Raw genomic sequence first — 14,031 nt, forward strand, 5'->3', positions numbered from 1 at the left:
CAAAACAATACCCTGTGTTACTTCTTTCTCATAACTGTGTGTGTGTGTTTGATTTATTTATTTACTTACTTACTTTAGCTTGGCATTTATTACTAAGTAAAGGGAGGATTTTATTATTATAACATATTTTTTATTGTGGCAAGTTTGTGTTTCCCTCCAGTTACCCTCTTGACTATCAGGCCTTCCATGATCTCCTTACAAGTACAATTCATTCCCATTAGGTTTTGGGTCAAGTTCATGGGACTGGGCATTTTTATTTTTTATTAGCCCTGCTTGTTTCCTAGTAAACACCCAGTGAGGTGTTTTGGGTTAGACATGCCATGAACATGGTCAAGACTATTATTTACTTCAGTAAATGGCATAAGGCCAGAGGGGCTTCCTTCCCCAGGTCTGCTGTGAGGAGTTTGAAAGAGTAATGCATTCCTGGACTTAAACCTCTCCCCTCCCATTTTGAAAAAAGCTGGTTGTCTCAGCCCCTGCATTCTTTCCCAGCCCCTAGATTGCTCTTAGTGTACTGGGACCAGTAATCAGTTTTGGCTTATGCTGTGCTTAGTCAGGGCTCTATCTCTGTGTAGCACAGAATCTTTTTTGCAATCAAGAATTGCTGAAAAAGTAGCCACACGGTTGTCAGTCCACCTGCTTAAAATAAAAGTATTACAGTGACTTATATTGTGGGCACTGTAGTACTACAATTTTGCACTATAGGCATTTTCAGTGCATGGTCAAGGACTGTAACATCCTTGCTTATGCAGTCGATGTGTCATATTGCACATTCTGTTGTGTGCTGCTGTTTACATATGCCAGAGCTGAGTGTAATCATATTTTATTTTTATTTTTATTTCACATTTGTTAACCGGGTTGGTCCAACTAAGCACAAGCCCATTTTCAGTGGAGACCCGAGGAGAAAAGCTCCAACAGTAATTCTTTACATAATAAACACAGATTAGAGTATTAATTAGATAACAAAGTGTAGAAAAAATACAGCATAATTGTTAACATATACAGATATGTCATAGAAATATATAGAAATACATAATCATGTCTTGGTATATGTATTTATCACTTGTAACTAATGTTTTAAAGGTTAATGAAATTCTTAATGGTGATAGGTGCTTTCTCAACTCTCCTTGCGGTTCCCAAGAAGGAGGGATTCCTTGGATTGTACAAAGGAAATGGGGCAATGATGGTCCGAATATTTCCCTATGGAGCAATTCAGTTTATGTCTTTTGACCGCTATAGAAAGGTAAGTTTATATCACCTTGTGTTTTTAGGAAGTTTTTATCAAATTTGCATAAATGATCATCATTGATTTAATTATTTTTTTCATCAAATCTAAGAGCACTTTGGAAGTATGTCTGTGTGTACTGCAGCTTATGAAATATACATGTGTATGTGCTTACTGCATTTTGTTTTGCTTTGCTGTGGTTCCGAAAAAAATGTTCATATTACTGGTCTGCTCTGTCCATTGTTGAGAAACCAAACAGCCTTTGGCACAGTCACTTACCCCTAATCAAATTTTTGGACTTGTCACTTTAGCAGAAGACAATCTCCAGTGTTTTAGAAGTTGTCCCAACATTAAAATGTAAGTGACGGTATGTGCCTTACCTCCTACAGTCAAAACCTCAGCAAAAGTTCTGCTACTTTTAGATTTTAAGACTGTACCTTTAACAAACTTTGTTTTGGGCCAATGATGTGGTTTAATGCCAGTCATCCAATAGTTCTTTTGTCAAAGATGAGCCACAGAGTGACAGAAAATAATTGTCTAATGGTATAGCTACAGAATAGATACCTGTTAATACCATCAAAATATGTTCATTTTATTTGACACCTTAAGTTCCAGCAAAATGGTATATGTAACCTACTTAGACTGGTCCCGCATTGAAATGTAACTATATTCATATACCCAGACCTCATCTTTAACCCTCATTATTATTTAAATAATGGACTACCAGCCCTGCTGTTGAGATCAGAAAACAACTAAGAATGGTCTGGAAAGTGAATACTTTTTATTCTTGGCTGGAGTGCGAGGAGTCCCTTCTGCATGTCCTCCCCGCGGTCGAGTGGCGTTCCAAAAGAAATGCGTGAATGGGCGTGCCTTCGTTGAAGGTTGGGCGTCGAGCTGGCAACTTGGTACCGTAAAAATCTTCTGCCAGTCATTAGCGGACAGGAGTTCCGCTGTGGCGACCCCTAAAAGCCGAAAGACAAACAACAACAATAAAGTAGTAGCGGCTGCAAAAGGAGTCTCTTCTTCATCTGCATATCATGTTTGGGCACTGTGTTTGCATCAGACTCCATATATAGCAAGTCTGTTTTACTAGTGCTGGCAGACAAAATCTGCACAATCATGTTATTGTCCTTCTCTTTACAAGTTGTTTTTGGGCAGGCTGTGGTGACACCCCCCCCCCCCCCCCCCGTCCATTAATGAGATGCATCCTTCAAAGTTGCCTCAGGGCTAAAAGTCCCATAGTCTTCAACTAGCTCTTTGAAGAGCTCAGCCCTTTGGCTGTTCATCCAACACAAGTGTAGTTGCCTGAATAAAATAGTTCCTCTGAATGGGGAGTACTGCAAATTGTATTCTATATTTTTATGCTTTTTGTTGTATTTCTTTAGTCTGATAGAACATTTTAAAGTATATGCTATATATTTGACATGATTCCATGCTGGAGGTGAAATAAAATGACCTAATTTTGTGTTACAGTTGATATAATCTCTTTCAGACTTTTGTTATTTCTCTAGGACTTTATAGTTTAGTCACTGTCTTGTATTAACCTTTAAGAGTCTTAAAACAGAAATCTTTATACTATTTCCTAGTCTGCATACTTCAAAGGATGGAACTCTGATTTGCCAGGCACAATTTATTTTCAGAAAGTGTTCAAAGACTGTTAAGGTGCCTACTGTTAATAAATTACACGAACTGGTGGTTTGAGGACTTGAGAAAGAAGCTGACTTTTTTTACTTTAATTTTCTGAAACAAGTTCTGTGTTGAGTATAGAGTATCTGAAGCTTCACTTTTACATTTTACATTTGACTTTCAAAAATAGGATTTAAATACCTTAAGTATAATTTTGGTCTGTAAACATTTTTGAAACTGTCAAACTAAGATAAAATTGCTAAACCTGATAAGATGATTTTCAGTGAGGCACAGAATGGAAATGATTAAGAAAGAACTGAATTTAAGATGTGAATTTTGCCATTGGCGATAACTGTTTAAATATTAGTTTTTTCCTGCAGCAGTTTCTTAACATTTTTTTACAGGGGGCAAGCCACATGCCCCCCCCACACACACACACACACACTTAACACTCCTATGCCCTCTTTTGTTGTATATCCTGACTCCACAGTTACATAATTACAGAGAAATGTAGAAAACCCTGGAAAATTTGAACTGATGCTGATGGGCCAATAAAAGTCACAACAGAAACCACACCAACAGTGATTTCCTATGATACGTGATTGGAGAAGTGCACATCTGGATATAGAAATCTGTGATTTTGAATTAATTTATTTACCCTCATCCAAGAGTAGGACAATCACGTTGTACTATTTATTTTATTAAAGAAAATTACAAAATTCACCTTTACTGATTTCCAGTTAGTATTAATTGTACAATTCAATCTCAGTTAAATCCAGGTACAAATGTTTATTACTTGTTACAATCTGTGACTTTAAACTGGATGTAGTCCTTACAACCTTAATCTTTAAGCCTAATGATTATAAGAGAAAACAGTCATGACGGGGTCTATATTATATTCTCGAAAGCCGACAATATCGAAGCTGATATTGTCGACACGAGAATAGAGAAAGCGCACATCGAATGTGTAAATAGAAATCTCGTAAGGGGAGATTTCTGTTTACTGCAATGTAGTGCGGTCTCAGAGTTGGTATATTTAAGTAGCGGGGGTGTGGGGGGTGCAGGGGAGCTTGCCCCCCTGCTTAAACTCGTTAGGGTACTTTTTTCTTTTTTTTCTCGTTGTTTTTATAAGTTCGATATTTGAAGACATCGACCATATGGTGTTCGATGTTTTCAACCGTCGATCTTATAATATAGACCCGTCATGATGTATTGCTGTGACATCTTTGTATTTGCTCATTCTGTTTACCAGGCCATTCCATTTAACATTTGTATGCTTTTTCATTCACTTCTGGAGCTGGAAACTGTAACATCATTCAGTAATCATTCTTTTCACAAGTTTGTCCCAGCTTTGTTTCGTCTATAAGCCATCAAGTAACATCTGGTTAAGGTTGCATGTAGATGGAAAAAAGAAGAATATAATGTTTTCGCAAAGCTGCAAGCCCCCATACCTCTGAACTAGTATATAGCAACTCCACAATTGTACAGACATGAGGAAGGAAGAAATCCTCCAAAGCAGAGAAGAATCATTGCTGGGGCATGTTTAAAGGCCACAGCAATGATAATAAACTAGCAGATATCAACATTGCATTATAAGCTTCAGCCATTGCTTGTAATAAGTGTGTATAGTGCATATAATGGTACATTTGTTTAAGAAAATTAAATTTGTGCTAAAATTGATACGTGTGGAGATGTAGAAAGAAAACCAAATTAGAGGTTTATAAGGAGATTAGGATTTCTTCTTTCAGTGGTTAAGATTATGAGAAAGAGGTGCTGTACATAAGTGCCTTCATATCGCTGGCAGAGAATAAGCAGAAGCGCCAAAGATGGGAATATTGTTTGAACAACCTCTACAAGAGAACAGCAGTTTTAGTGCCAGTAATGTGGAAGCAGCTAGAACCTCCTCTTCAGAACAGTCTTGATTGTAGGCCTTAATGTTGATTAGTGTGCCTGATTTTGTGGTAAATAGAAAAGAAGATGATCTCAGAGAAGGTTTAAAACTCATCCTTACTCAGATTGGAACATAAGAACAATACTAGGCAAGGATGCCTCACCATATGCACCTCGAAGAAGATGCACTTAGTTGTTGCCACTCTTTACAAGCACTTAATAGGGCTTACCCCCAACCCCTAATAGCCAGCTGAAGTTACATAACTATTTTCTTTTTAACCAAAGTTTGAGACTTTTCTTTTACAATAAGAGGATTAGCTGAGGCTGTTCAAAGAAACAAAGCCCACAAAGATGGCCAACATGTAAGCAGAAGAGTACAGACAAGTCTTTTAATTTTTTTTTTGTTTGTTTTAACACAAAAAAAAAAAATGTGTTAATCTCTACTTAAGTAGAATGATTAGTTTTCTTGGACATGGGAACTGTTTAATGTAAACTTGTCATTTGTTCCAGTATAAGTCTTCTCTGTGTTGTTTCCAGCTGCTTATTCTAACGAGTATGAATTTCTGCAAGAAATATTCCTCAGATTTCTCTTTGAAGGTGGACATTCATCAGGTTAGAACATCATTACAGATCTTAATTTGTAAGAAGGAACAGTTTTAGCAAAAAATTAAAAAATGTGGACTATTTTTACAACAGATTGAATTTCTGAAGACGTCCCTGCAGTTACAAGGTCAGGAAATAAGACATTGAAAATTAATCAAGTAATGTCAATAGAAGGGTCTAGAAACAAGAAATGCTAATTTATTTTACTCAAAACAACTAGCTGTTGGTAAAACTAGATGACATTGGGAACTGTGCTAGAAGTAATAATATAATTTCTGCACTCACCGAAAAAATGGACGGAGAGCACACAGTAAGTTTCTTGATTACATTGATCCCTGAAGATTTAAACTTGCAAGAGGGTCTCTTTTCGGGAGTTGAAAGTGCTTCTGATCCTTTTACAGGCCAATTACAAGTAGCAAAGCGCCATGTAAATCTTTGGTAGTGTAATGACTGCCTGGAGAAGTTCCCCAGTGAAAATGGGCAATATTCCATGAAAGCATCAAAGAGGAATTAATGCTGATCATCAATTTTTAAAATGTTTTAAAAGAATTATATCAAAATACCCACCTTTTTTGTCTAACAAGATTAAAACTCTTCTTACTCGAAGGAGAGTGACTTTTTAATGTTCTTGATGATATCAATAACAGTAACATCTGTCCTGTAATGGAGTCTGTGGACTGGAAATATGGATACGGATTCCTGGAAGGTAGTCACCTCTTGTAAGAAAACAGCTTAATTGATCCTATCTAAACTGTTATTGTTATTACGGTTTAATTTATCTCTTAATATCTGTAGATATTTGTGATGTAACTGTTGTATTTATAATTACTTAGGGTGTAATTCTGTTATAATTACTTTGGGTCTAATTCTGTTATATTTTAATACTAAGTTTGATAAATTAAAATAACTTCCTATTTTATTCCCTTTGAAATAAGGAGTTCAGACAGGATGTTTCAGTAATTAAAGATGTTTCTTTTGAATTTATTTTTTTTATATTTGAATCAACACAGACATACATGCATATTTAAAGTAAAACATTTATTTATACAATTATAAATGAATAACCTTTAAATTTTTTTTGCCTTCCTCAGTATTTTCATTTAGATTTTTTTTTGACTGTGAGAGCCCTGGCAGACCATAAGCTTATATAGGGAATGTCTGCAGCTTAAGGATAAAATTGTATCTGTGAGCCATAGTGTATTGGCAAGAGGAAAAAATGTAGTCGTCTTTAAAAGTGGTCAAGTTTTATAGTAGTTCCTTTTCTTTATATCTATTATAGTGTATTACTGGCAGTTGGATTTGGAGTTCTGGTGGGTTCCTGCTATTTATGGTGAAGCATATTTGAGAGAATTGCTACTTCCAGATTTGCCAATTTTATTGTGGGATGTGATTGATCATTTTTGGGGGGGGGGGGGGGGGGTGAGTCAGATGTTTATCATTTCTGGTTTAGTAGTGTTCCAGAGCTTCGCAGTTGAACACACAGTATTTTGGTGTGGTATCCTTCGCATGTACAGGCTAGTAGTTACTGGTTCATTGAAATGAGTTGTGTTTTTTAGACCTTGCCTCTTATTGTGTTTCATGATCACTTAGACCCTTAGCTCCTCTGCCTTTTCTAACTGACATTTTATTTGATTGCATTAATGAAAAAAGCATATATATAATTACCTGGATAGGTGGACGCACCACCTTTGTGCAAAGGGATGACAGTGGCCGTCCTCCATTTGGCTGGGACAAAGATGGTATTCAGGCTTTGCTTAAATAGGGTGTCTAATGGTGCCACAAGTTTCCTGCCTGAGTTCATGTAGGATGCAGCCTGGGATGTTACCGGGTCCCATGGAGGCTATTTTTTTGCGCCTTTGAGAGGGTAGTGATGATTTGCTTCCTAGAGATAAGGGGAGGAGGGGCAGGGGCTGGGGATGTCCTCATTTACTGAAGGGGGAACAGAAGGGTGAAGTTTTCACTGAACCTGTCTGCCAGCAGGTTGGCTAGATCTGTGGCATTTGTATATGTGGTGTTCATGACCACCAGTTCTGAGCAGATCTGAGTGTTTCCTTTGAGATTGTGGACATGTGTGAAGAAGGCAGGCCTTATGGTTATCCTTAGTAGATGTGGCCAGTTTGGACTTGAAGTTTGCTTTGGAGGATTTCACTAGTGCTGTTATTTGCTTGTACAGGCTAAGGAGAGATTGCTTCCACTTAGGCATCTGCTCCTTCTTGGTCCTGGACAGCATTTTTCTTTTTGTTATAGAGTTTATTTATTGCAGACGTCCACCAGACAGGTTTACTCTTCCTTGAGGAGGAAGATTTTGTCCTATCTGGCATTCCTGATTCCATACAGCTATATAAATGCTTGCATAGTACTTTGATGTAAGTTTGGACATTTCTGTCAGTTCCTGTGGAGGGGAGGGGGTTGTGAAGCTGTTTATATCTTCCCTCAGGAGGTTGTAATCGGCTTTAGAGAAGTTTTTATGTTTTACCATAGCAAGAGGGTGTTGGGGGGAGATGGTGACTTTGAAAGTGAACACTGTATGGCTGGATCTTACCAGGGAGGATGACACTTTAGTGATGCTGCAGTGGTTACTCAGATGGTTAATACCAAGTCCAAGATATTATCACCTCTTGTGAGGGTGTCGACCAACTGGTCCAAGGCACTTGCATTGACAAAATCAGGGACTGTCTGGATATTTGTGTTTTGGCATGAGTAGTTCTTCCAGTCTATGGTTGGATAGTAAAAGTCACCCAGGATCAGGGTAAGGGTTGAATCTTAATAGATTCGAAGAGGTCCAGATAGGTGGAGCAGCCATCTTGAGTCAAAGTTCAGGGCCTCTAGCTAGCTATGATTTGAATAGGGGTCTTGTCAATGATTAGCTGCACCTGCAGTGTTTCCTGTGCATTATACTGTTTGACCAGCCTGGAGGTGTGTATGTCTTTAATATATATTGAAACTCCACCTCTTTTTGCTTTGCTGCCCACGGTTTGGGGTCTGAATGTGTGATAGGATGAGTAACCTGGTATGGCTGGGGTGCCCTCTACAGCTTGGAACCAGGTTTCTGTGACTGCACATATGTCAGCATCTTCCAGAGTTAAGAATGCTTGCAATGAGTGCAGTTTCATGTTTAGACTCATAGCGTTTAGCAACGTAACCTTTAATTTGCTTTTTGATGAACTTTTCATGTTGGTAGATGTTCTTCATCTCACATTGCTGCAGTCCTTACATATGGGTAGTCCGCTGTCCTCGGTCGGCCCGAATACCAAAGTATTAGGCTGACGTCGGTCAAGGCGCTTAAAACTGACATCAGGACGTCAGGGTACAAAAGCGCATGACCGACGTCATTTCCTCAGTCTTTTTTGCCGCATGGTCCGATGCAGAAGCAGCGTTGCAAGTGCCGTTCGTCGTTCTGAAATTTTTCGAATTCGGAGTTTCAGACCGAATCCAAGTTGGCTAAGTACCCCGTTGGGGAATATTTTGTTTTTTTCTTGCTTCAGTATTTTACCGGATGTCAGAAAAAGTGAATAACTGTATTTCTTGTGGGAAACAGATACCGCATAGGGATTATCATTCTTTGTGTATTCCTTGTTTGGGGCCTGAGCACGACGTTGTTGGGTGTCGCTTTTGTGCTAGGTTCAATAAACGCACTATTAAGCGAAGGTTAGATTGTGCTAGGCTGGTCTTTGGGAAGCGGTGCAATTATAATATGCCGTCGGATTCTCCGCGCCGCTTCTCTAAGAAGCGCAAAGACAAAGCAGCTAAACCCAGGCAAGATGAGTCGTCCGTTCGGACGCCGGTTCTTTAGAGGCTTCAGTGGAACCGGTGGTTCCGACGGAGACTTCTCTGGAGTCTCAGGGGGAGACTTTGATTTTGCAGGAGGTGGTCTCTCAGGAGGCAGGTCAAGCTGAAGGGGCTTCTCAAGTTACTGTACTCCCTCCCTTCCTAGGGTGGTTAGGCCTTCTCCTTCTGTTTCCAAGGCTTCTCCCAGAGGCAGGCCAGTTTTAGCTTCTGTTGGTGTCACTCCTAGTTCAGCAGGGTCTGTGCCTAAGAAGCACATGCTTAAAATGGCAGAAGATTTGATTACCCTGATTAGAGGTTCTTTGCCCCCTCCTGATAAGAGGCCTAGGGTGGAGCCAGAGTTGGGAAGTTTTGAGCAGGCTTCGATGTTTCAGAGTCTTCAGCTGAAGACTTGCAGGAGTACTCTCCTTATTCTGATTCTGATGCAGATGATTCCACTCCTTCTGCTTCTCCTCCAGAGGATTTTTCTTTTCCAGAGAGTCTTCATTCTATGAGGGAACATTTTAAGTGGTAAGGTCAGGACTTCTCTGATTCTAGGAAGAGGCTTAGGAGTTTTTGCTGTTACCCCAGCATAGGCCCTTGGCTATACCCCTGTTCTGGATGTTGTGGAAGATGTGTTTGCAGAGGCTTCACTTAATCCTGATTCTCTGCCTCCTGCTCCTGTTAAACCGGATAGGTATTACAGGGTGCCTGAGGCTCATAAATATCTTTATAAGAGTCCTAGGGCGGACCCAGAAACTATTAGTCAGGGACCTAAGGGTGTCAAGGCCTCTGTTGTAAAAATCCGGTTCCTCTAGATAAAGAAGCCAGAGCTTTGGATAGATGGGGAAAGAAGGTCTATACATCTTCTACCTTAGCTATGAGGGCTTTGAATTGCCAGTTTCATATGTTGAAATATCAAAACTTTCTTCTTTCTCAATTGAAGTCTAAGGTGGATGCTCTGGCGGAAGGCATTGAGTGTAAAGAATTACAAGATTTGGTGCATGTCTCTGAACAGGTGGGTAAGCATTCATTACAGTGTGGTTTTGATGCTGTGCAGGCCTCGTCTAGGGTGGCTGCCACTGGCTCAGTTCTTCGCAGGCACGCCTGGCTGAAGGATCAGAATTTATCTGACCATGTTAAGACAAGGATTTTGGATGCTCCTTTGCAGTCTGATGTGTTGTTTGGTTCACCTGTGGAGTCAGTCTTGAAGAAAATGGAAGACAAGGCTAAGACTATGCAGGCTGTTAAAGATTTTTTGCAAGTTCAGCCTCTGAAATTTAGTAGGAATTGGCCTGCTAAGGGGTGGACGTATCCTTCTTATGACTCTCTGTCTAGGGGTAGATCTAGACGAGGTAGGGGCAGAGCTCAGAGTTCTTTCAGGCCTAGAACAGGGAGTTCACCTGCACAATCTTCGGGGGAGGGCAGGGGCCAGTCCTTTCGTAAACAGGCCCAATGACCTATTTTTTCAGCTGCCAGATCCTTCTTGCCTGGCAGCACCTTTGGGAGGAAGGTTAGCTCTCTTCAAGGAAAATTGGATGTTGATTACCCAAGACAAATGGGTATTGGATATCATACACCAGGGTTACAAGTTTTATTTCCATACCTTGCCTCCTTTCAAAGGCATGCCGGACGTTCCTCCTCAGCAAAGACTAGAGGCTCGCAAACAAATTTCTCTACTACTTCAAATAGGGGCCATACAACCGGTCCCTCTGCCAGAAGTGGGTCTAGGATTTTATTCTCGCCTGTTTCTAGTACCAAAGAAAGGAAACACGTGGAGACCAATTTTGGATTTATCTATCCTCAACACATATCTGGACATTCCCAAGTTCAAAATGTTGACGTTACAACAGCTTTTACCTCTGCTGGGCAAAGATCACCGGATGGTGACTCTGGATCTCAAGGAGGCTTACCTTCATGTTCCTATCAGGCCCAGTTGCAGGAAGCATCTGCGTTTTCGGGCTGGGACTTCACATTATCAGTTCTCTGCATTGCCCTTTGGCTTATCTACTGTGCCCAGAGTGTTCACGAAGGTTCTGGCTCCAGTGGTAGCTTTCTTCAGGCTAAGAGGAATACAGATCTATCCTTATTTAGACGATTGCCTGATTCTGGCCCAAGAAAAGGACGAACTTCTTCATCATTTACAGTATGTGATGGCAGTGTTAAGATGCCTGGGGTATTCTGTGAACGAAATAAAGTCCAGTCTAGTACCCTCTCAGGACATGTGCTTTCTGGGTGTGAGACTGAATACAGCATCCCTGATGGCCTTTTTGACCCCGGACAAACAAAAGAATCTTTCTCTTTACTTCCATCAGTTGTCTTGTCTGTCCAGGCTGACTGCAAGGACAGTCCTTCAAGCCTTGGGGTTCATGGCATCTTGTATTCTGGTACTTCCCAATGCCAAACTGCATATGAGGAAGCTACAATGGTATCTCAAGAATGTATGGACACAGCACTGCCAAGATTTGGACACTGTCATTCAAATAATACCTTGCATTCAAAAGGAATTTTTGTGGTGGGCTCAGGAATGTCACCTAAACAAGGGACTCTCTGTGACCCGGCCAGAGGCGAGTCAGATTTTAACAACAGATGCCTCAGACAAAGCTTGGGGAGCTCATCTAAATGGAAAATGGGTACAAGACACGTGGCCTGCCAGACTTCAACATCTACACATCAACTTAAAGGAGATGTTAGCAGTCCAATTTGCATTGATAGCTTTCAAGGATTTACTTCTTCCAGGGCAGGTGTTGATTCAAACAGACAACACAACTGTCATGTGGTACATCAACAAGCAAGGGGGAACGCATTCTTATCCTCTATGCAGACAAGCAATGATTTTGTGGGAGACTGCTCTCAGTTTACAGCTAAATCTTCAGGCAAGGTTTCTGCCAGGAGCACAGAACTCCTTAGCAGATGTGTTGAGCAGACAAATTATGGATCCCCACGAGTGGAAATTGGATCCTCATGTATTTCAGAGATTGACAGTGTTATGGGGAACTCCAGACATAGATCTGTTCGCTTCTCCACAGAATTACCAGCTGCCAAAGTTTTGCACAAAAAGGTTTCATCCCACAGCTTGGAAAGTGGATGCTCTCTCATTCAATTGGAGCAATCTTCACGTGTATGCCTTTCCACCTCTGCCTCTCCTCCCAAAGGTACTGCTGAAGGTCAGACAGGACAAGCCAAACATGATTTTAATAGCTCCAGATTGGCCTCGACAGCACTGGTACCCATTACTGAGAAGTCTGGTACAGGAGCCTCCTTGGCCTTTACCTTCGATTCCTCACCTGCTGTCTCAGGAGAACAGTCATTTACTCAGTCAAACTTCATTCTCTACATCTGACAGCCTGGCATATTCTGTTCTAAACCCTGGAGGGTCTCAGCTTCCACAACAAGTTTTGAATGTTATTTTGGAGGCCAGAAGGCCTAGTACAAGGAAAGTTTACGCAGATAAATGGAGGAGATTTTTATTTTGGAGTACAACTAAGGACTTTGATGTTTCTAAACCTAATTTAAGTGTTGCTCTTCAATACCTTACTGAGTTATTGGACAAAGGTTTGTCCTTCTCTATAAAGGTTCATGCTGCAGCAATTTCTGCTCACTATGACTGTGACCCACCATTATTTTCTCAGCCTTTGTTTAAGCAATTCCTTAGAGGGGCAAAGAATATAAGACCCCACGTAGAGCTCCTACTCCTGCTTGGGATCTCAATTTTGTGTTGGAGAAACTCACTCTACAACCTTTTGAGCCTGCAGCATCGGCAGAGTTGAAATATTTATCATGGAAGACTGCTTTTTTGTTGGCCATTACCTCTGCGAGAAGGGTTTCTGAATTACAGGCCCTTATGGCAGTTGAGCCTTTCTTAATTTTCCACAAGGATAGGGTGTCTTTGCACTAACCCTTCTTTTTATGCCTAAAGTGGTTTCTAGTGTGGCTTTAAACCAAACTATTCATTTGCCTACTTTTTATGCAAACCCCAAAATAAAGGGAAAGGATTCTGCACACCTTGGATATACACAGACAGTTGCGATATTATTTGAGCAGAACTAAAGGGTTCAGGCAGTCTCAGCAGTTGTTTGTTTCTTTTGCTTTGGGTTCTCAGGGCAAACCTGTTTCAAAACAAACTATTTCTAAGTGGATTGGTTTTTGTATTGCTTTCTGTTATTCCCATCATGGTAAGGAGATTCCAGCTGGGATTAGACCTCATTCCACTAGGGCTACTGCCACTTCTACAGCTTTTTAAGGGGTGGCTACTAAAGATATTTTGGAGGCAGCTACTTGGAGTTCAGTGCATACTTTCTCTAAGCATTACCACCTTCCACTCTACTCTAAATCTAGGGCTGGATTTGCCACTGCAATTTTACAGGGCATGTTGGCAGCTCCGAATGCTTTATAGTGTTGCCATCCTCCCTTACCTCTGCTTTGGGATTCTACCCATATGTAAGGACTGCAGCAATGTGAGATGAAGAACATAGTACAGTTTTGTACCTACCATAAATGTAGATGTTCGAAGATCCACATTGCTGCAGTCCAATTTACCCTCCCTCCTTCCCCTCTGTTGTTGAAGGTGGTGGTATGATTTGTGTTGTACATATTGTAAATATGGTTAGTGCATGGGGGGTTGGTTAGGTTTTGCTGGTTTTTGGCTTTGGCCTTTCTTGTTAGGGCCTTCTGACATCTGGGGCAAGAAAAGACTGAGGAAATGACGTCGGTCATGCGCTTTTGTACCCTGACGTCCTGATGTCAGTTTTAAGCGCCTTGACCGACGTCAGCCTAATACTTTGGTATTCGGGCCGACCGAGGACAGCGGACTACCCATATGTAAGGACTGCAGCAATGTGGATCTTCGAACATCTACATTTATGGTAGGTACAAAACTGTACTTTTTGACCTCGTGGCATTACCTAAAAAGGCACTATGGG

The 14,031-nt window shown here is 40.7% G+C and overlaps 1 protein-coding gene across 2 annotated transcripts in view; it reads left to right on the top strand.

Annotated features, from left to right (window-relative positions):
* SLC25A16 (solute carrier family 25 member 16) overlaps positions 1 to 14,031 on the top strand; it is a 1,052,007-nt gene that overhangs the window by 508,392 nt on the left and 529,584 nt on the right. For both annotated transcript variants that reach the window (XM_044055779.1, XM_044055780.1), the window contains one exon: positions 1,110 to 1,243. In XM_044055779.1, the coding sequence (XP_043911714.1) occupies positions 1,110 to 1,243 (134 nt within the window). The remainder of the gene's footprint in view (positions 1 to 1,109; positions 1,244 to 14,031) is intronic.

Source organism: Protopterus annectens, chromosome 14.part0, assembly GCF_019279795.1.
Source record: "Protopterus annectens isolate FY-2018-M chromosome 14.part0, PAN1.0, whole genome shotgun sequence".
NCBI lineage: Eukaryota > Metazoa > Chordata > Ceratodontiformes > Protopteridae > Protopterus > Protopterus annectens.